The 22,605-nt window shown below is 40.5% G+C and overlaps 1 protein-coding gene across 2 annotated transcripts in view; it reads right to left on the bottom strand.

The window, feature by feature from the left end:
- Positions 1-21,816, bottom strand: part of armh3 (armadillo like helical domain containing 3) — a 25,424-nt gene extending 3,608 nt beyond the window's left edge. Inside the window, exons 1-24 of one of the 2 annotated variants that reach the window (XM_028605988.1) lie at positions 21,391-21,816; positions 20,219-20,328; positions 20,058-20,114; positions 19,100-19,246; positions 18,750-18,857; positions 18,550-18,642; positions 18,352-18,426; positions 18,165-18,251; positions 17,003-17,059; positions 16,827-16,870; positions 16,226-16,286; positions 16,069-16,115; positions 14,518-14,593; positions 13,463-13,556; positions 11,944-12,045; positions 11,509-11,567; positions 11,364-11,429; positions 11,031-11,100; positions 10,505-10,565; positions 10,331-10,419; positions 9,477-9,559; positions 9,071-9,197; positions 8,635-8,710; positions 5,663-5,741 (exon numbers count right to left, since the gene is read on the bottom strand). In XM_028605988.1, the coding sequence (XP_028461789.1) occupies positions 5,663-5,741; positions 8,635-8,710; positions 9,071-9,197; positions 9,477-9,559; positions 10,331-10,419; positions 10,505-10,565; positions 11,031-11,100; positions 11,364-11,429; positions 11,509-11,567; positions 11,944-12,045; positions 13,463-13,556; positions 14,518-14,593; positions 16,069-16,115; positions 16,226-16,286; positions 16,827-16,870; positions 17,003-17,059; positions 18,165-18,251; positions 18,352-18,426; positions 18,550-18,642; positions 18,750-18,857; positions 19,100-19,246; positions 20,058-20,114; positions 20,219-20,320 (1,860 nt within the window). In that variant the 5' untranslated portion in view covers positions 20,321-20,328; positions 21,391-21,816. Of the gene's footprint in view, positions 1-5,662; positions 5,742-8,634; positions 8,711-9,070; positions 9,198-9,476; positions 9,560-10,330; positions 10,420-10,504; positions 10,566-11,030; positions 11,101-11,363; positions 11,430-11,508; positions 11,568-11,943; positions 12,046-13,462; positions 13,557-14,517; positions 14,594-16,068; positions 16,116-16,225; positions 16,287-16,826; positions 16,871-17,002; positions 17,060-18,164; positions 18,252-18,351; positions 18,427-18,549; positions 18,643-18,749; positions 18,858-19,099; positions 19,247-20,057; positions 20,115-20,218; positions 20,329-21,060; positions 21,202-21,390 lie in introns of those variants that run through there. The other variant, XM_028605995.1, reaches the window with a different exon arrangement.
- Between the last annotated feature and the right edge of the window lie 789 nt (positions 21,817-22,605).

The raw sequence follows: 22,605 nt of genomic DNA on the forward strand, positions 1-22,605 counted from the left end.
CTAACTCTCAGAGTCACCTCTGTTATAAGGGATGTGATTGGTTGTTTGGAAAAAGGGACACATCATCTGCAACTTGGATTATTTTTAGATTTTTTTTTTTGCTTTCTTACTTATTTGTCACTGTCTGTCACTCTTCTCCACAAAATAGTGCACTATTAGGTAGAACTCTGTTTGGTTTATCTAACATTGGTTGTTCATGTTTTGTTTTTATCTTCAGACAAGCAGTCTTGCCTTGAATCTGAAACAAAATTGAGCCACTGTGCATGTATCCATCTTCTGTACCAGTGAGATTTTGTTAGTTGCTTACAGACTTCCACAATGTCATCTTTAATGTGTGTACACTATGGTACTGCGTGCACAGGACAAACATGCCTGAAGTCCAGCTGAGATAAGAAGGTGAGCTGAAATCAGAGGTAATTACGCAGAGATTCTCCACACTTCCACCCTTGCCATTCCCCCAGTCAGCCGTGAAATGGCCCCTAAACAGACCTTTTCCATTCTTTTATTTATGTCCCTGCATCATTCCACACAGCATGCAACATTCACAATGAGATGCATGAGCCGCATTTCCCAGAGCAGCTCTATAAACACACACACACTACACTCAAACAAGTACAGCTTTTACCCAGATAAACAAACAGATGTTAACTTCTACGTTTTCAGTGCATGGACACACAACACGTACATATTCTCCTTTAGCTCTGGTAGCATTTCTATTGTACAGCAGAATCTTTTTTTTTTTTTTTTTTTTTTTTTTTTTAATTTATCAACGGAGGGGAAAGCATTCTTCTCTCTTTTATTTTCTTCTAATAGATCTACAGCTCTGCCCAAGGAAAAAAAGTGCCGTTTTTATTTCAACATCTGATGGTACACTGATCAAAATGTCATGCCCATATTTCTCTCTCTCTCGCTCGCTCAGCTTCATTCTCCCTCACAGCTATCCATCACCCTCCTCTCTGAGGAAATGTGGACTTAGGTTTGAATGTTAACCTCAAATTAAATGTGTTCAGTTTTTTCTCCACTTACTCGTGGTGAAGGGAAAGGACAGACAAGATGAAAGGAGTGAGGGAGGGAAAGGGGGAGAAAGCGTGAGCTCTGACAAACTGATTAGAAGCAACAAAAAAAATTTAAAGTAAATGCAGAATTAAAGAATAGTCCAGAGACGACAGAGAGACAACATAACCTTTACCGCATGCTGTTTATGCAAAGACAGGGATGATACGCGTTTGGTTCAGCACACACTCGACTCTGCTGAGCAACTTTCTGCATCACTAAGCAGATATGATTGTGTGCGCGCAGTTGTCATGTTTATCTTGAAGCGTCGGCACAAAAGCAGCCTTGTACGTGCTGAAGTGGGTCTTTAATATCTTGTGTGTGAGAGACAGGCAGACAGACAGGCCGAGAGCACAGCAGCTCGTTTTAATGCGGTGTTTCTGGAGGCCCTCCATCTTCTAGTGACCCTGTGGGGAACGACGACGCTGCAGGCGTTGGAGTGCAAGTGGTTAATATGTCTGTGTGTGGAGCACTGTAGATCAAATGAAATGCAAGGTTGGACACTTTATTTAAAAAAACAATGAGCGAGAGGAAAATGAACAGCTTTGTCTGAACAATCTGATTAGGCTCTTTCGAGATGAGCCAGATCTGCGCAGAATCGATCACCAGCGATCGCCGCCCAATGCAGGTTAGATTTGTGTCTTGATCGGACGTCATGCACGCATGAGCAACGATAACCTCACGAGACCAAGGCGGCCGCAGTTCTGAGACGCAGGCAGCGCAGTTGCTTTTCACCGACTGCAAGACCCAGGCGGACCCAGGGCGCGCTGGGAAACGCCCGTTCTCTCAGCTGCTCTAACAGCTTATTGGTTCAGAATTGACTCAATATGAAGTTTTATATAAACTTTTTATTGATTTTGAATTGGAGGGATTTTAACTGCCATTTGTCTGATTTAAAGGCTTATTCTTATTGGACTACTGCAACTCACTTCTTCTCGGCATCAGCTCTACCTACATCCACCGACTCCAACTGGTCCAGAACTCTTAAAACGTAAAACAACTCCACTGGCTTCCTATCTCCCACCGGATCACCTACAAAACCCTGGTCCTCACCTACAAAGCCCTCCACCATCTGGCCTCATACAGTGTCAACCCTCACAGTCCCTCACGGTCCCTCAGGTCTCCTCTGTGTCCAAAAGTCCAACCTCTGCAGTTTTGGGGACAGAGCGTTCTCCAGGGCAGCTCCCAGGCTCTGGAACTCCCTCCCCCTAGAGATCTGCACCTCTAAGTCCCTCACCATATTCCAGTCTCGCCTCAAGACCCATCTCTTCACCACTGCCTATCCCTAGCCCCACGCCCCTCCCCTGTGCCTGAATCTTGTTTTGTTTGTCTTTATTATCTATTACCTACACTGTAAAGCTAATTTGCAGTTCGTGAAAAGCACTATATAAATTCAATTTATTATTATTCTGTACAGAACACCTGTTGTGAGGCTGATAGTGACGTTTAGAAGTCAGAGAGACTAAATCCGTTCAGGTTACGGATCATCTACAGTCTGTTGTTAATTAAAATCAGCAACAGATCGCATGTAGAGCATTTTGAGAGCTACTCTGTTATAATTTAAACAACTGGAGACTGTGTACAAGCTGATATATGGGTCTGATGACGTTTTATTAAATCGGAAAAGAACCACAGTGTTTCTGTGACTTCCTGTTCAGCCTGAAGGCTGCTGGAAACTGTCCGACTCGAGAGCGGATTTTGGTCACCGCCACCTGCCGCCTGCTCTCGTCCACTTTACAGGCGAGGCGCAGTTCATCTCGAACGAGCCTATTCTCTACCTCCGTTCTGCCCAATACAGTAATACAGTATACAGGGGGATATACAGTATTTACATGAGTCTTTACCTTTTGTGTCCATTTCCTGCTAACATTATTTTGTTCAGCCTGAGGTAAGAGTAACTTTTATTTGTTTAGTTGAAAGCTCCTGATGTGGTTCACTCAATTTTCTGCCCTTTTTTATGGAAATCCAATGTACATTTTTATGAATTCTGAGACTAGCAAAGAACAGTGATTCAAAAGAAATGTTTTGGGCATTGTTCATTTATTGGGACAGGCAGCAGTAGGGACAGGACAGGAAATGAGGGGGGAAAGGAGTGTATTTTATTATTTATAGTCAAAAAAAGGATTGCTGGCACGAGAGAAGAACAAAATGAAGAACTTCAATGAAATATGGTTACTAGACGTGAAGATTTTGGAATAAGGGCCCTGTTTTGTTCATTCATTCATGTTTATAGAAAAACCACGACGCACTATCCCAAACAAGAATACTTGTGTTAAGCCCTGAAGTCCAGATCAAGGTTTTGTCCCCATCTAAATCATATCGAGTGTCTGTCTGTCGGGATACACCAGCTATATTTTCCTACATAATATAACCAGGGGTGAACTAAGTATACAGTACTAACTGAAACGATTTAAAATAGGATGTTTGACAGATAAATAGCTCAGCATTCAAAAAATATCTCCATCACAGGTGTTCATTTATGACCTATAATATATTGCAGAGTGCTCAACAGTGATTAGTATAATCTTTGTGGAGGTGAGTGTCCGTGTGAAAAGGTTGTGTCAGATGGTTTGGACACGATATAGACAGCCTCTCATTGAAGCACGCTGTGTGGATAGCTTCATTTGAATTTGTTGGTGCTGCTCTGCGGTTTACTCACTCAAACCCCACCGTGTTAGTAACAGTTAGTTTTAGCCAGCTGACGTAGCTGGATGTGATGTGTAGTGATTAGGGCTGGGCACAATGGTTCAAATCAATATAAATACAAGTTATTATCACAGTACAGGTGTATGCCAATTACATATCAAATAATTAAAAACTTAAGTTCAGTGCACTGAGCTTAGTGTGTGAAACCCTTCACAAAAACTAATTAAGTTATTTTGTTCATGTTCTGAGACATTTGTCAAAGATAATGATAGTGATTTATCGCCTTGCCTTATGTGTGATCAACAATGGATGGGAAATGGATCTACCAAAATTTGCTTTTGAAAAAAGAAATTGTGCACCACTGATCGTGGAAAATGGCTTGATTTCTATATGAAATAGTTCCCTAGATCCCCTAGGACAACTACTAATGTTAGAGAAGACTGCTCAAAACTTCTTCAGCTGGCTGCTCATAGACACCAAAGCCAACCTCTGCCTTCCCTCTTTGTTGTGAATAAATCTAGCCGATAAAAGCAAAGAGGTAATGGGGGAGTAGAATGACCAAATCCATCACTTTTATCAGCCTGTAAAAAAAAAGGAATCGTCCAGTTTATTTTCTATCCTCACCGACTTGAAGTCTTAAGTGGAGCTCACAACACTCATATCAGTGAAGTTCAGCCTTCTAACAGACTCGTTTTTACCACTAACGATGAAGGAATAACTGTGTAGTTGTCCAGTTGCTTAATGACTCAATTCTCAGTCTGTGGGTTTGTTTTTGCAAAACAGTGGCTGTAGACATCAGGGAAACTGCAACATTTACTCTACAAAATATATACACCATAATCTACAATCAGACTAATTCAAGCTTTCATTTTAGGGTGACGTTTCCTTTAAAAAGTCCAGTAAAAGGCCAGCGGTAACCTCCGGGCCTGAAATGTGAAGCCAATCCCAAGTGCCTGAAACCTGCATTCATTCTTGGGGCCAGCATTGTTTATTACCTCCGTAAATATTTTCCTAGCTATTTAATGGTCTCAATCACTAGTTTGAAGTTTTCTGTTCAATAAGTAAATTATGGTCCCATTTATTTTAAAATTGACAATAAAGCAGGGGATGCTTTAGGGCGTGGCTATCAAAAGTTGCTACCACGGCAACCTGTCAATCAGGATAGAGGCTTAGCAATGCTAACAATGGCATTGTCTACATTTAAATAGCCCTAAACTGGTTTTGCTGTCCGTGTTTTTGTTTTAGACCTTTGACCCTCTCCCTCTGTTTTTTCACTTTATCAAAGTTATTTGTAACCTTTTGGTCGCCCAAAGTGTCTTGTTCAATATTTGGTGGATGCACCTTGCTAACCAAAAGCTGGTAACTTAGCATTTAGCTTAGCGCTCCTCCCCAGCTCCACCCTCTCATCCATATATGGTCACTTGTGGCCCCCAAAAAACAAGATGGCGACAGCCAAAATGCCAAACTCGAGGCATCAAAACAGTCGTCTACGAACCAATGGTGAATACTGTGCGTTTGTGTGTGTCTGTGTTTAGGAGAAAACTATGAAAGTTGTTGCCATTTCAATGTGTCCAGAAGTGACAGCAACTAAAATGTGTATATCACCACCCATCATGTACAGTGTAAAAAGCTTCATATTTGTTGTGTGTGAGAACAACTGCTCTTCTAGGTGTCTTATCCCAATAAGCGATGTCTGAGTCATCCATCTCTGCCACATAACTGTAACTACTTCTTGATGAATAGGCATTCTTTCAAATTAAAATGCAGTGAACCCCTTCTCAACCACCTTAAAGTACTGAGTGGTTTCCATTGTGTTCTAAAAAATTCATAAGATTTACTTTTGAAATGACAAGAGTGATGTTTTGCTGGAGTTCCGCTCAAATGGCCCCAAGATGAAGTCCATTTTTATTTACATGCAACTTTTAGTCAGAGTGTAAAAGGAGGAAAAGTGTGTTGTGTTTACCTGTTCTTCTGACAGCTGGGAGATGTGGTTCACAGCGGCGTACGACTCAATCTTGGGGTTAAAATGGTTGACGATGGCCCTTGAAGACAAAAACACAAACACTTCTAAAAAGAAGCACAAGAGTGAACCTTTTCCTTACGGTCCAAGGATGTAAACTATATCGCCAACACTTCACGCACACCCCAACATTACAGACGTATGCGTTACACATCTTATTCCAAAACCATGAGCATTAGGCCTCCTGCACGCTCGCTGTGTGGCGTGAGCGTGGCATTTCTGTTGCGTGGCGGCTGCATTTTCTATGTTTTTGCACACCAGAAACGTGTCTGACGTGGTGTTGTCACACTTGTTCGACATATGGACAGAGTTGTGGAAATGTACTGCACTCAAGCAGTAGTATACTTCATGTTAAACAAATATATACTGATTTGATTACAGCAAAGACAACATACAAGTACAATATTTGAAAATCTAAATTATAATATAAATTACATTTATATCTGCATTTATGTCAAAATTAGGGATGCACCAAATCCAGATTTTTGGGGTTCGGCCGAATACCGAATCCACTGGTTAAGATTGTGCCGAATCCGAAACTGAATACCGAATCCTACTCCGATCCTCAGTCCATTAACACAGTAAACACATTAACTAAACAGTGTCCACAGCCTCTAAAATAGTTAAATGTAACAACTTAATGTTGAATTCACTTTCAACAAAAAAAAAAAAAAAGCTTTTTTCACATCATAGGAAAGCACAGTGCTATCGTCAGATGAGTGCCAATTTTATGAAATGTTTGTTTAAAGCACTTAAAGAAATTCATGTTGTTTAGTTTAAAACAGTCTAAAGGAAATGGTAAATTATAGTGCGATTAATACTAATTTTTTTACATTATTTACAGTACTTGATTTACAGCTGATATGTGAAAAGGTCCACAACCTTATTTGTTTAACAGTAATTTAGTTTTACTGTGAACCATCACAGGAAGTGCTTTTATTTTGAAGTAGCCTACCCGGAAGTTGTCTGTTATGTACTCTTGCTAGCTTACGGAGATGAACGTGAGACACTAGATGCAAAACATGTCCGTCAAGCTTAAGTTGTTTACTTTCTTGTGTGTAAAACTGCAACATATTGAACAGTAAATTTTCACAGTAAAAGACAAGCGTTTTTGGTCGTCATTCAAAGCCATTCCACTACAGAAGACATGTTGGTTGGGTGAAATTAGAAAGCTAACGTTAGCTAACGAGCAGCAGCCGAGTAGGGTTCGGTGGAAAAAAAAGTCTAAGGTTCGGCAGAAACCGAACCCCGTCAAAAAGCCCAATATTTGGCCGAATCCGAACCCTGGATTCGGTGCATCCCTAGTCAAAACCTAGAGACTTTCAAACCTCAAAATGTAATTTATTAAATGCATTTGTGTCAAAATGTCATACAAACATCTTTTCGTATTCTATTTAGCCTGGAAACGCTTCCAACATGCTTGTGTGTCCGGTGAAAATTAGGCGTCTGTCCTATTTCTAGCATGCACAGCTCGAGCCACGCCTGAGACTTGCGTGTCACGCAGGCAGTGTGCAAGCTCTAACCTGTTAACATGGGAGCTGAAATAAAAACGGACACGCCACGCAGTTGACACGCTCACGCCACGCAGGCAGTGTGTAGGAGCCCTTAATCTTCTTTTGGGAAGATTTAAAACCTGACAGCAGGGATTTATTGCTGTAGGATTAACATTTCCTTGAATTAGAAAAAAGGGCCCCACAGCAAACCATGTAAAATAGCCCAAGGCCAAATCCACACAAAGGCATATGGTGACAGGGGTCTTTAGAGTGTGTGTGTGTGTGTGTGTGTGTGTGTGTGTGTGTGTGTGTGTGTGTGTGTGTGTGTGTGTGTGTGTGTGTGTGTGTCTCTTTCTAGAAAAGCCATATATGTTGAAACGTCTTGTTTTGTTGCAGACTAATAAATAATAATAATAATAATAATAATGGTGTGAAGGTTTGCAGTGACAAGATTGAGGGATTTTGACAAGATATTTAAGAAGCAAAGTTCTAAACAACCAGTTACAGATTGGCTGTTTAAACACAAAAACTTACTTCTATTCACTCCCATTCAATTCCATATTAATGCCTCCTTCATATTGTGTGAACACACCAGGGCACTTCACATGTAAATTCAGAGGCAGTCTTATTCAGCAATAGCATTCATTCCCATGAAATAAACTGCTTTATATCTCAAATAAGTTGATGCAATAAGCACAGCTGAGAGATGATATGACTTATTTTGTATCGGCTTAGAGTACATCATATATCAAATATATTATAGTGACAAAAATGCAGAGATTCTGCGAACTGGTAATTCAGTTGTCATTTACACGTGGGAAGCCGCCGTATGGAGGAATGAACGGATGTGAGAAAAATGGAATTGGTCCCTTCCTTTGAGTTAATTTCAACACCGTCTCCGTGGGTCTTTTATTCCTCTCCGATTAATTTATTCATCTATTCTTTCAAATATTACTCTTTCAATCTTCTTCCAACCTAGCCTTCCCTTCAACCCCTGGGATTTCCTATTCAAGCAGTGGAGTCTGCTCTGTCAGGAGCCCAGTTGAGTGGGTGAATCCTCGGGAAGTATCCTGCTCGTACAGTACGCTCATGCCCTCAGGGGCCTCCAAGCCAGGGTGACCTCAGAGGATCATCTCCTCAGGGAAGATGGAGGAGGAAAGGAGGATTGCAGGGAGATATGGTGGAGGAGAGAACAAGTGTGTGGACTGGAGCAGGGTTGGGGTGGAGGAGATAAACGATTAATAATTATTGAATAGAGGGGCTTGGGGGAGGGAAAACTTCACTTTATTTTGATCTTCTCAAACACATTCTTTTTTTGCGATTCCCTTCAATCCAATATGACTCTTTTCTCCTTCTTAGAGGACACAGTATTTGTGTGTTGCGTGTGTGTGTGTGTGTGTGTGTGTGTGTGTTTGTTTTTACCGAACATTGATAAGGGCATGCGTGACTTTGCTGGCTGCCTCCTTCCACTGGCCCGTGTTGGTTGATACTCTCAAAACTGGAGGGCGAAGAATAACAGATAAAAACAGAGTTAAACGCACACATACAACAACTCTTTCACACATCTATTTTCATCTGTCAAGTTTAGGGCAATACAGGGAAGGCTGAACAATCAAATGTGTAAAATTTGTGAAGTTTTGTTGATGGTAGCTCAACAATGATCGGGAAAAATAAAGGGAAAACACTGGAATTCATTGGTGAAATTAGAAACAAGTAACTCCACCTCCTTTAATGTTTTTTTTTTTTCTTACCAACTTTTATTTGTTTGTTGATGGCTATCATTTGAGACTTAAATAACAGCTTTCATATGACAATTTACAATAAGTCAGGTTAAACGCTGCAGTTTCCACTAACATACCCATACAGTAGAGGTTGTCGAAGACCTGGTGCATTCGTACAATTTCATAGTACAGCTCGTCGTAGCTGTTGGAGGTGGGCAGGAACGTGTCACCGTATGTTATAAACATGTTGAACAGGTTCACTACCTGGATAAAGAGAAGCGAATTCATTTTTTTAGGGGAAATCAAATTTATACTGCATTAGTTTCTGCATACACAGCCTCTTTGGTCTTCTTTAAAAGACTGATAGAAAGGCAATTACAGCCATACACACAGCTGGGCTACAAGATCTACCACTGATACAGCATCTGGCTCTTCTCTTACTACATATTCATACACCCATCCCTGTGAAACTAATTTCTATTGTGGACTGTACTCTGTCGAGGTCCTGTCGGCATGTTTTGTGAGTGACTGTGTGTTGCTCACCAGTAAGGCCAGATGAAAGATGTTGTGCTTGGCCAGCAGTGTCGTCTCGTTTGACAGCAGGAACTTGAGCAGGTTGATGAGAGCTGTGCAGAGGGAGACATGCATACATTACTGAAATAATCTGGAGTGTTGATAGTCGTCTACCAGCAGAGGCATAAGTCTGCTTTCCTCAGTGAGCTTCTTTATTAAGGTAGCTAATGGAAACACAGGAGGGGGGGGAACCTTTCAACACCAAATCAAGTTCTTTCACAAGCTTTAATAGAGGAAAACAAAACCTATAAGAAGAACCAAAATGTGAACACGAACACGAACACACACACCTTATAACAGGCTCCAACACAAGATGGAACAACAACACTGAAAGAAGATAAACAGATCTATTGCTTTAATTTTGCTAATTTTTTTTCTCTCCAGTTTCATTTCAGGGTATGCCATTATCACCACCAGGAGGAGAGGGTCAGTGTTACTCAGGGAATTAAGCTAATTATTAGTGTGATTAGATAAATCTGTATTGAAATTTTACCCAATTGTGTGTGGACCGGAGTGAAAACAAGGCCACCAGGATGGATTGTGCTTTTTTTAGAGACTCATTATCCAACCTTAATGATGCAATACATTTCCAAAACAACCCACCCAATGGCTTTAGAGGGAAATTGGCTTTGTTTCACAAAAGCAGTAACCGTTTACTCTTAAGGTGGTGCCCAGCAAATCAAACGTTTCAGATATAAATTATGCATGTGGTCTCCTGAAACTTCATTTGAAAAGTGTCATAGTCCCCTAGGAAAGGTTTCTGCCTGCCCTGTTCTCTCACTCTAATTAAAAATGAAACAAGAGAGAAAGTGAGGGATCTTTACCTGACCAGAGCTCTCTCCAGGTGTAGTGTAACCTTATTCTGCACTTCTTCTGGTAGCACAGGAGTTTGTGGATGATCTGCACACAGCGCCTGCACAGGAAATGAACACACGGTGACGGAGCTGGTTGGTGGATGAGACTAGACAAATGTGTGTGTGATGTTCATGTGTCCTCACAAGTATAAATCCATGGGGAAATCCTTCATCATATGAGTGACAATAAACTCCACCATCAGATCTAGACAAAAGGGTACAGACAAAGATAGACAGGAGAAAAAAATAAAAACAAATAAAATAAAATAAAATCACTGTTAGAAGGATGCAAAGAGAAAGAAAAATTGCACAAACCCTTAAACTCAAAAATCATATATCAGCTGCAATAATGCAACATCAAGGGAAAGAGATATAGAGCAAGATGAATGCATCAAGTGTACTTAAAGTAATGTGTCATCATTCCTCCTCTTTAAAATAAAAATGTTGAAGTAAGAAGTCAACCACAGCTCTGACAGCTGTGGTTGTAGACTGGTGAATGTTCCAACCTTCATCAACATCTGGTTTGTACTGTAGATGTTACCTTGGGAAATCACACTAAGAAGGTAGATCGGAAGTTACAGCTAACTAGACTTCAAAAGATCATAATAAAAATCAGAGTCACTCCCAGTTTGAATATATAGTAAACAACAGTTATTAATGTTCCTCATACCTAGAACAGCACACACCAGCGGCCGTGAAGGGATGTTCTTGTCCACCGCTTTTTTTCTGTGCCTCATGGGCTGAAAAAAAATACAGAATTATTATTATTATACAGTAAGTTTGAAAATTTGTATGAATATATTGTACTGACTGAAACACAAAGTATCTTCTATAAGTCTAAATAAGTTCATTTCCACTGCAGAACATTTGACTATTTGTTCAATTTAAATATGTTCACACTGTTTGCCTGTCCTCTCACTGCACCGTCAGTCTGCCACAATTACAACTGTTGAATTAATTCTGTCATTTCCGTGTCCTTTTTCACTCACAACCAGAAACTCACCATTCTGTGGAGATTGACTCTGAAGTTCATATTGTCATCATGAAGAAAGGCATCAGCATACTGGTCCTATGACACACAGAGGTGACGTTAGAACAAAGACAAAGTGTGGAGGGTGCAAATGTTGCAGCGGTGTGGATGCTCCTACCTCGGCTATGCAGGTGAGGATGATTAGGCACAGTCTGGCACTGTTGAGGCGATGCTCATCTGGAAAACAGAGATATGAGACTCTTAACAGGTCAAAGGAAAACAGATGTTAAGAGTCACTGCTGTCTAAAGACAACTATGTGAGGACACACTCTGGACAGAAGTGAAGAAGAAAAAGATAAAAAGGTCCTATGACATGCTGCTTTTTGGATGCTTGTCTAAAGGCCTTAGTGGTCCCTTAATACTGTATCTGAAGTCTCTTTCCCGAAATTCAGCCTTGGTGCAGAATTGCAGCCACTAGAGCCAGTCCCACAATGAGCTTTCCTTAGGATGTGCCATTTCTGTGTCTGTAGCTTTAAATGCTATTGAAGGGGGGGGGCAGGGTGGAGGGTGGGGGTGTGACCTTGAGGAGGAGGACATAAATGCCTCCATTTACCTTTAGTATCCTGCATTACAATGGAGGCGTACTTGAGGAAGGTGATGAGAAGGTTGCTGGTCTGCAGGTTGGGATCCAGGGGCAGCTCTGGGTTGTTCATCACTACACAGCAGATACAAATAAAAACTTCAATCGCAGCAGATAAAAATTCTAACCAATGTTTTCTCTTATTATTATGGAGAAAGAGGACATTTATATGAAACAGAAAGAAAGACCATGATTATGATAAGTCACACAAAGTGCGGTCAGTTATTCCAAAAAATAATGACATCCAAGCCTGAAGTCCACGGTCTAAAAAATGAGAATAAAGAGAGATGATGCCCTTGTTAGGGCAGATGGAATGCTCATTAGGCAAATAACAGCATTACAAAAAGCGAGTCTCATTACTCTAGCTACTGTAGCTTGCTGTGTTGTGTAGACAAGAATTTTTGTCCATTAAAATAAATCTCTGCTCGCTGAAATATGCAGCTTGTTTCATGGATAAATGATGAGCCGTCATTTCTATCCCCCCTGCTTCCCCGCAAACCCTCATTTGTTTCCTCCTTCCTGATAGCACAGCAGGGCCAAAGGATGATTTCACACTGTCAAGAAACATATCATCCCATGGGGCTGTGCTGTAGAAGAAAAAGATGTGTTCCTGACATGCGATTGCAGGCAAGTGTGGAGTGGGCCCTCTAAGTGCTAAAGCTCCCATGACATGGCGTACTGTACCGCACGTTGCATGTGAAACATTCATCAGTATTTGAAGCTGGGAGTTAATATTTTATACAGAAAATGGCTTTTAGGTTTGAAGCAATGGTGGGAGAGCTGGCCAGAGATAGAAACATGCCCCTTTTACCAGTTACAGCACGTGTGCATGCAAAATAACCTGCTTTTGAATGTGCTGGCCATAACATTCACCTTCCATGAAACCTAAAGCGACAGCCATGCTCTCAAGTTTAAAAGATAATAATGTGTGCTTGGGATGGTGTAATACTCTGATTAAGATGTCATAAACCCACATTAGAAGTTTCATTTACTGTGTATGAGCACCTCTCTTCTACCAGATAACCTTAAAAAAATCTATTTAATATTTGAAAAGGCTGCTGGTGTGCCTCTGTATGTCCAAGTTTGTTTGCTCAAGGCAAAACAGCAGAGCTTTTGAAAATCCTTTACTAACCCTAAACCATGAGATCATAACTTTAAACTATACACTTAACCATAAAAACTTACATCTAAACTTAACTTTTACTACATTGCTTAAACCCATTCTACTCGGACAGGTGAAACACAGAGTTACCATAACCCCTGCTGCGATCTGCAATTTCATGTGTCGCTGCTTCTTAGCTTCATCTCCGCTCCTCCAAGCTGCAAAAAAAAAAGTGGCTCCACAAATTGACATGAAGGCAGAAGTAGAAAAGTAGACCCTGAGACTTGAGTTCTTTTCTTTGAAAAACCAATGGGCATCACGGACACGACATCCCTGTTTTCTGCAGTCTATGTCTCCCCAAACAAAAACATGAAAAAGTGTATGACGTACTGTCTAAGGAGGGTGGAGTAGTGCCAAGTGGTGTTGTAGGTGTGGTTGGAGTAAGGGTGGTGGGTGTGGTTGGGATGTCCATCTCAGGGTGGCTCTGTTGATGGACCAAAAACACATTTGTGAAAAGTCATTAATAGTGAAAAGCTGTCCCGTGTCCCACAATGTAAAGAGAAACACAACAGTAGCCTGGGCAGGAGAATCAAACGAGAACTGAGAGAAGGGAACATGATGCCATTTACTGGAGACTGGAAGATTAGTGTTTACTTCAGAGAGTCATCGCTGCTAATTCATGAGATTTGTATGCAATTACAGCATTGCAAAAAGCAGCGCAGTGGCTTAATGGCCACAGAACAGAAGTTAGTCCAGAGGCACTGTTTGTGGCTGCCGTCCTATTTGCAATTGACCCATCCTCACCATTCAATTAGTTACTTAGGATGGCTTAAACACTGGATTTGGGTGTCCCAACAAGAATTAATAAAGTAAAAGAAAGAGTAAACTGAATGATGTGATCATTTCTCGTGCACCTTTAAAGAAATTTAAAGCTAAAAGCAGCGTAACATCAATTTCATCAACTCTCCGGTTGATGTATAAGATCTACCGATAAACTAATGCAATAAACGATCACCGTCGTCCACTATTCTAACCACTGCCTTCTAGTTTTTTACGTTATTAGATATCAAATCACATCAATCAGAAGATTCAAAGACAAATAAACAGAAAACCTTTTGCCTTTTTTCCACAATTACAGTGAAAGAGAAGAAGAAATGATGGAGGATTGAAGAAGAGTAAAAAAAAGCTTTGAGAAATGTGTTAACAAAGTTGAAAATTATAATACTACTGACTTTTCATAAAATTCTCATTTTCCACAGTGCTCTTAATTATTGTAATTGATTTGACCCATTGTAGTTTTCAGACTATGCAGACCATTAACAAGCCTGCAAACATTAACCCACAAATCTCTTCTGAGCAAAAAATAAATGATCTATACGTTTTTAATAATATCAAAAGACAGGAGAGCACACATGTACACTAGGATAAGAATGAACGTATCTTACTTGGGCTAATACAGTGATGAAGTTGCGGTTAAGGTGCACAGCCTCATAGAGCGCCAGCAGAATCGCCTCATTGGTCCTTGAGAAGAGAGGGAAGTGAGACGTCAGCCTCATTCTTGAAGTAAAATCTCCAGATGTTCACATAACATTACACTGGGCAGGAGAAAAGCTTCAGGCTTTGATCCAGTGAAGCACAAGAAACAAGTCAGGCTGCTGTTTAAAGTTTATTAACAATTGCTTCATGTATCAGCAGGTCACGTTATTAATTTGCTGCATCATTAACTACTGCACAATGTGTGTAACTACTAATACCTGAGAGTAAACGGTCACTCTCCTCCTACATGGTCACGATCAACACGTGTAAATGTTGCCCCGAACAAATGAAGTCATGCCATGAGCCAATCCAATTTGAGGCTGTGCAGTTGCAGCTTTTTTAAGGAGTCTTCAAAAACAAGTTTCACTTTCAAGTTTAAAAAGTTATGGGCGCCCAGGTAGCGCAGTTGGTAGAGCGGGCGCCCATAAATAAACGCAGCGGGTCCGGGTTCGACTCCGACCTGGGGCCCTTTGCTGCATCTCATTCACCCCCCCTCCCCTTTCATTTCTTCAGCTGTCCTGTCAATAAATGCCTAAAAATGCCCCAAAAAATAATCATTTAATTAAATAAAAAAAAAAAAAAAAAAAAAGTTATATAGCCCACTGCAACATTAAGTATGATACTTAAATGCTGGAACAAAGTACACAGAGGTCTACAATGTTATAAAACAAACAAACCGCGTTTTACTGATAAATCAAGATTCTGACAGATGCTAAATACTGTATGTCACATACTGTATGCTAAGCTCTACTCAACAACCTCATACTGTTTGATTACAGTTTGGTTACGGTTTATATACTATTACAGCAAATATGTTAATTTAACATTTGATTTCCAACTGCAATCTTTTAAAATGATAAAACCCAGGACAAGCCAGAAACACTTCCGCTGTAATGGATTCTCTCATTGAAGGTGCAGAGAACAACGCATTTAAAGGTGCCCTGCCACACAAAACTGTTTTTTCCTTGTATTTTTTTTAAATAAGTTAGGTCCGTATGTGTTTGTGTTATGTGGTGAATGTGAAAATGAACTGCTCCCTCCTCTATCAGCTCTAGCCACTGAAAAGAAATAAGCAGAGAAATCAGGCCAATTACAAAAGCTGGTCAGTCTGACATCATGTTTCCTGAACTCATTACTATTCATGAGCTCGCCCAGTTGCGCTGGGTAAAGGATGCTGACAGCCAGGCTCTCATGGGCTAGCTGTTAGCCAATCAGATTCAAACAGCTTAGCTTGTTGAATATTAATGAGAACTGGCAGAAATCGAGCTGAGTCTTCCTGTAGGCTTTCTATACCATGCTAGAATGGCTTGAAACAAGGTAACCAAGGCATTTTTTCCAAAAGAAATGTTACAGAGTCCATGGTAGAACTTCAGACATTACCACAAAGTAATGAAATACGTGTGGCAGGGCACCTTTAAAGTTTGACTGACGGGTAAAAACTTAAATCCCTTTGTACTTACTGTACAGAGAGTTTCTCATCAGCGTCAGCTATAAACATGCTGCCCACCTGTGGACAGGAGAAGGATCAAGCTATCAGAAAACATCCTAATGGAAGAAACAGCAATCTATTAAAAAATATAACTACTGTAAGAATATAAAGTAAGAACAAGATCCTACCATACTAGTGAGGGTAGAGAAGAACCCACCCTGGTGCTCTTCCTCTTTGTCTTTGTACTGCCTAAAAAGGGAAAAGAAAGACAATGACAGAAAGATGGAAGTAGTGAAAAGGTGGAGAGAGTGACAAATAAATTGAAGACAGGTAGGGCTACACAACAGCGGAGATATCAGTTTTCACTCAAACACAGCACTTGTAACATAACACACATTCAGCTACCATATCCTTCTACTCGCCGCAACCTGTTAGCTAAGGGACATTTGCTTTATATACAAACACAATGAACTGTACGGAGCCGTCATCCATCACTTTGATTGGTCTGTCTACGCACACAGGCAGAAGACTTCCTTCACAAACAGCATTTTAATTTCCAAACCTTGCCTCATCCAAAAAACATTACAGACTGCCATAGAAAACTGTCAGATATAAATAACTAAAAGTATAAAAAAGGGGCCTGTGTTTTTGTTTTTTTTCCCTTTCAGAATAGAAATAGAACATTTGTGGGAGACATCAAACTAAACCGATGACGCCAGCAGCCTCGGCACACCGTGAACAGCATCATTAAAAACATGTTTTTGACACATGGACATTTTTAGATCTCACCTGTTATATTCTGTCAGAGCTTGGTGGACAACCATACCCATTCCCTGGAAAAGAAAACATGCAGGGTTTCAGTCAAACCTTTGACAATCTGCTTGACGTGAAGGCCAACGCCTACGTAACACTGGCTATTTATTATTCTGCATTTAAGAAGACACAGTAAGTAGCAATATACTTACATCTAGTGTTGGCTCATCGTCCACAATGGAGAGCTTCACAATGTATGGGTTCACAGACTAACAAACGAGGAGAATCAGTGAAATTAGAGGCCATTAAATATTTAAAACAAATATTGAAACTTATACTGCATTGACTATTAAAAAGGGCAATTCTCTTTTCATTGTTTCTCCTAGCTCAAGGAGCTCATCTGCATACAGGCTGAAGGCCTCTTACATACTCCACGTGAGGTAATGCAACTAGAGATGAATGGCGCTCAGCTTTCTTTGGAACAAACTCCCTGTGTGATTCTGGATTTTGGAACAACTCCATCTTTATTAGTTGGATTTTTAGCAGTATTTTTCATGCTGCAGCCGCACCTAAAATAAAGACTGTTGCAGTTCACTTTAGCCATGTCTTACACATTTTGGAGTACACATTTTATGAGAGAAAATGCTCCTCGTGTTGCTGCCCACTTTGCTTAGAAATGAGGGAGCATCAAAAAACCTCCCTCCTCATCCCTTTATCCCCTCCCACGCTGCCAGACTTATCCTTCCAGGAAACAAGTGGAGAGGGAAGGGAATTGGAAGTTATTTCAGAGTGTATGACTGCTTCTCTGTCATCGAAATGTAGGACAAGTGTCTCTTTGATACCTAACATATCCCAGTTTTTATGTTCATCTGGTGCGAAAAAGAAATGCGATGTTCAGCTTTCACAAGCAGAAATATCTTTGATGACGCGTTCATTAAAGAACCCATTTCTTCAAAGTATGCTGGTTTTATACACCTGAGCTTTGCAATATTCCCTTTGTGAAAAACTGTAATTAAAAACAGACCAATTAAAATCTTACACTCTTAGAATTCCCTCAGGTGTAGTGAAACTCAAATTGACAAGACTTCCTAAAGACGACACACCTTGACTATGCGTCTTGTACTAAAAAGAGACTTCTAGAGCTGATTCTATTGTATCCTCTAATGTTGGGACAGTACAGCAGCACAAATATCAGCTTTCAAGTCATGCCAGGAAGGAAAGACCGTGAAAGAAAGGGACTGACCTCTGGAGCTTGTGGATCCACTTTAAGTATCTATTCAGTGACGCCCGAATGTAATGCTTACTACACCTCCCTACTGCTCAAAAGGCTTTTCTAATAGACAAGTACAGTTCCATGCGAGTATATGTACACACCTCATATTTCCTGTAGTTGACCAGCAGGGCCAGAAGGACCACAGCATCATAACCATGCTGCCCTCTACTGGACACATCTGACAGGATCTGAGAAAGGGAGAGACGAGAACAGAGATGACCAAATTGTGAAGGAAGACTTTTTGAAATAAAATGTTAATCCCCGAAAAGTCTTCCGCTAATCACATACCTGTAGAATGGCTTCAAAGATGCTGTTGATCATCACATATTCCAGTATGGTGTTCTGACTAATATTGTCCGTTACCTGTAAACATATTTTTTTTCACATATTTGTGATGTTTAGCGTGTCTTTAAACAGCACAACACGCATGCCCCAAAGCCTATCACATTATAATTCATCTTGCTGTTTCGTTAGGTTCTGTCTCACCGTCACCAGACACAGCAGCAGTTTGAGACAAAGGCTCTTCAGACTCTCTGAGCCATCTCCACAAAGAAGGCTGTCCAGTCTCTCCATCAGGTCCTGCAGGGGACACAAACACAAACACAAGACATGACATGACATGGATGAACACAATTCATTTCTTTCACTCCTTTCTTCTGCCTCTCAAGGTTTGTTTTCCCACCTACCTTCATCCTTTGCTCAGCCTTGTCAAAGCCCATGAGCATGTTGATTATGTCAAAGCCAGACGTGGACTTGTTCTTCTGGTGAACCCCCCGGAAAAGTGCACAGAGTGTCTGGAGAGAGAGGCAGAGGTGCACAGGCATTGCTAAAAGAGTGAATACTGTGAAATGTTGCACATAAAATGCATCTTCTCAGTGCTATTGTGGCAACAAAAATACTGAATCCATGAATTGGACAAGCCAAGATAATTAGTTATAAGCTCATCAGCATACTTCAGGTGCTCATGATGAGCTGAAAACATGTGCAACGGAACCTGTAGGTAAAAATCTAGGTGGTCCTACTCCGCTTTAGTTACCTGCAGGGCATTGACTACTTTGATCTGGTGCTCCTCTCCCAGAGCCTGAACACAGTGGTGGAACAGAGAGTTGATGTTGTCCTGGATCCGCTGAACTTCCTCCCCATCTACACTCTCCAACTTGGACTCCAGGTACTCTAGATTTACCTGGAGAAAGGACAACAGTACAACAACAAAAGCGACTGAGTGAGGAAAAGATAGTTTGAGGTGCAAATGAAGGAATAAAGTACATGCCTAAGAGTGGAGGATTATTAGGAAGTCATTAGGTGGTATTCAATTGACAATTTCTCAATACACTCCTGTCAAAACACGAGTGTATTGGGAAACAACCAAATTAGAAATGTGGCGAAGCAAAGCAGCAGCACAGTCTGTGCAAATTAGACCACCGGATGACTTTCGCAGTCCTATAATGTGAACTGATTTGTGCACATCACTACTTCCTCTTTTTCTTTAAATACAGTGTGTGCTATCTCCAGCCACAAATATGTAATGATTATGCCGCTGAAAGTGTCATTTGACACGGACACCGAAAGTGTCATTTTTTCTGTACATGTTGCCATGCGTTCTCCATCTGGAGTTTTAAAAAAAGGCTAAACTTGTAGCATTAACATGTATTATCAACACCACCTTACTGCATTTTCTGCACATAGGTAGGGCCCTTCTGTTAATGTATTAACAAAGTTTGCACATATACCTAATTATTTCCGTTTTTCTTCACACGGTCTTTTTCCTCCAATCTATTGCAAGTTGCATACATACATTTTACTACTTAAATATTTTGGCAGACTTTATTGTGAACATTTTTTGATATTATCCATATGTCTCAGTTAGATGTACTGCTACTATTGCTGAAACTTTGCACACCAAAACAATACAGACAGTTTTTCTTTTATGCCAAACACATTTCTACTCAACAAAAATATTGTTCTTTGTTAAGTATTTTTCTCTTTCACTTTACTTTCATAAGAAACAGCTCGTCCCAGAAGCGAGGGTTGTTTTTGGCTGGGTCTTCTTTCTAAATCAAAGAAACAGACAGGGCTTGGTTTACACTTGTGCACAATTTTATTTCTCTATTTCACTTTACTTTCCATCACTGACACTTTCCATTGTGATACTCACAGCAAAAATCTCATCATACATCAACACCACCTTCTCTTTCAAGGGTTTCTTAGAGGATGAGGTCCTCCTCAGCAGCCCTGCCTTCTTCTCCAGCTGAGACATGACTAAGTCTGAGGAAAGAGACACACTGAGCTAGGTGAGGATGAATGATGTTAAAAAGAAAATGGCATAAATGACCAAGATTCATTCTATTCTATGGATTTATTAAAGGATAAGGTGGACAATAGTCTATATTTATGGTCCACAAAAATCCCAAAACCTACTGTTTTCAGCAACATATAGACACTTCAGTCACGACTGCTCTCGAAAGTAATAACTCCCTTTACTTCATAACCTACAGTAATTGGCCAGGTCACCAAAGGCATAACTATCTACTAGTGCTCAGAGTGACAGAAGCACTGTGCTTGGATTGTTTATAGTCGACTGGAGAAGTCAAAGTGAGGATTGTTAATGTTAGACAAGGCAACAGCAAGCCAACTTGTCCCATTCAATAGGAGAGGTCTGGATGGTTCACAATAGCAGCAGATCAGAAACATCAGTAGTTTGGCCCTAAACCATCTAGTGATTTTATAAACCAACAGCAGTATTTTGAAATCAATACTTTGACAACCAGGAAGCCAGTGTAAAGACCTCAGAACATGCTATAACTAGCTTATGCAAATTAGCTAAAGCGGTATTAGGTTAGCTAACAAAATTATCTGCTGACATTTTCTAAAATTGATGGCACATGACATAACGGCTAACGATAGCTAACCTAAGTGCAAGTTGGGATGGGCTACTAGCTCCTCAGCTAATATTTGCTAGCTAACTGACCCATCGTTTGCTAACTGGGTTCGACTTACGTTAACGACCAACAGCGACGTGGATACGTTAACAAGCAAGCCTTTTTGTCGACACTCGATGAGCACTTAGCTAGCTAGCTAGCTAGCTAGTTTATGAGCAGTGAGGTCACCATTCGTAAATCTACTAAAATGTTCAGTTTTCGCAGCTAAAGTTACCTGTTAGCTAGCTAGCTAGCTAGCTAAGTTAATGCCTGGCAGACAAGGATTGTAACATTGATTTTGCGTTAACGTTAGCTATTTAATTTCAGGCTGCGATTATTGACAACATTACTGTGTTACATTATTTAGCTAGGTAGGTACATCTTAGTTAGGAGTGTGGCTTTTTCTTACCTCAATTAAAGTATTACAATTTAAAAGGTAGTTCATGAATCCTTGTGACAACACTAGCATCTGCTAGCATAATGCTATCAATAGCCTCCTATTGGTCTTCAGGGTCCTAGCGCCCCACAAATACCCCTTCCACAGATATACCGGCTTGTGAGATGCGTCTGCTTCCTCCATGTGTCTCTGCCGCAGCAATCTTGGGACGGACTAATGACCCGTTGTGATAAAAGGAGTATAGAAAAAAAACTGACTTTTGTGCTGCTTTTGGATGTTTCTGCGAAATAAATGCCAAAATAACATTTCACGAATTAAAAGGTTGTTTTACAATATTTCACTGTTACGGAGGTGTGGAATTTAATATAATAAGAGGTCACGTTAATCCTTCTTTTAAGACAACGTAAAGTTAAGTGACTCTCCTGATACTACATTAAGGCTAAAGCTAGCTTGTATCAGATACATTATTAGAAGCAGTATTAGTGATATACAGTACAGGCCAACAGTTTGGACACACCTTCTCATTCAATGCGTTTTCTTTATTTTCATGACTATTTACATTGTAGATTCTCGCTGAAGGCATCAAAACTATGAATGAACACATATGGAATTATGTACTTAACAAAAAAGTGTGAAATAACTGAAAACATGTCTTATAGTTTAGATTCCTCAAAGTAGCCACCCTTTGCTTTTTTGATAACTCTGCAAACCCTTGGTGTTCTCTCAATGAGCTTCATGAGGTAGTCACCTGAAATGGTTTTCACTTCACAGGTGTGCCTTGTCAGGGTTAATTAGTGGAAGTTTTTCCCTTATTAATGGGGTTGGGACCATCAGATGTGTTGTGCAGAAGTCAGGTTGATACACAGCCGACAGCTCTATTGGACAACTGTTAGAATTCATATAATGGCAAGAACCAATCAGCTAAGTAAAGGAAAACAAGTGGCCATCATTACTTTAACAAATGAAAATTGGAAAAACTTTGAATGTGTCCCCAAGTGCAGTCGCAAAAACCATCAAGTGCTACCACGAAACTGGCTCACATGAGGACCGCCCCAGGAAAGGAAGACCAAGAGTCACCTCTGCTGCTGAGGATAAATTCATCCGAGTCACCAGCCTCAGAAATCGCAAGTTAACAGCAGCTCAGATTAGAGACCAGATGAATGCCACACAGAGTTCTAGCAGCAGACACATCTCTAGAACAACTGTTAAGAGGAGACCGCACGAATC

The sequence above is a fragment of the Perca flavescens genome, chromosome 2, assembly GCF_004354835.1.
Source record: "Perca flavescens isolate YP-PL-M2 chromosome 2, PFLA_1.0, whole genome shotgun sequence".
NCBI lineage: Eukaryota > Metazoa > Chordata > Actinopteri > Perciformes > Percidae > Perca > Perca flavescens.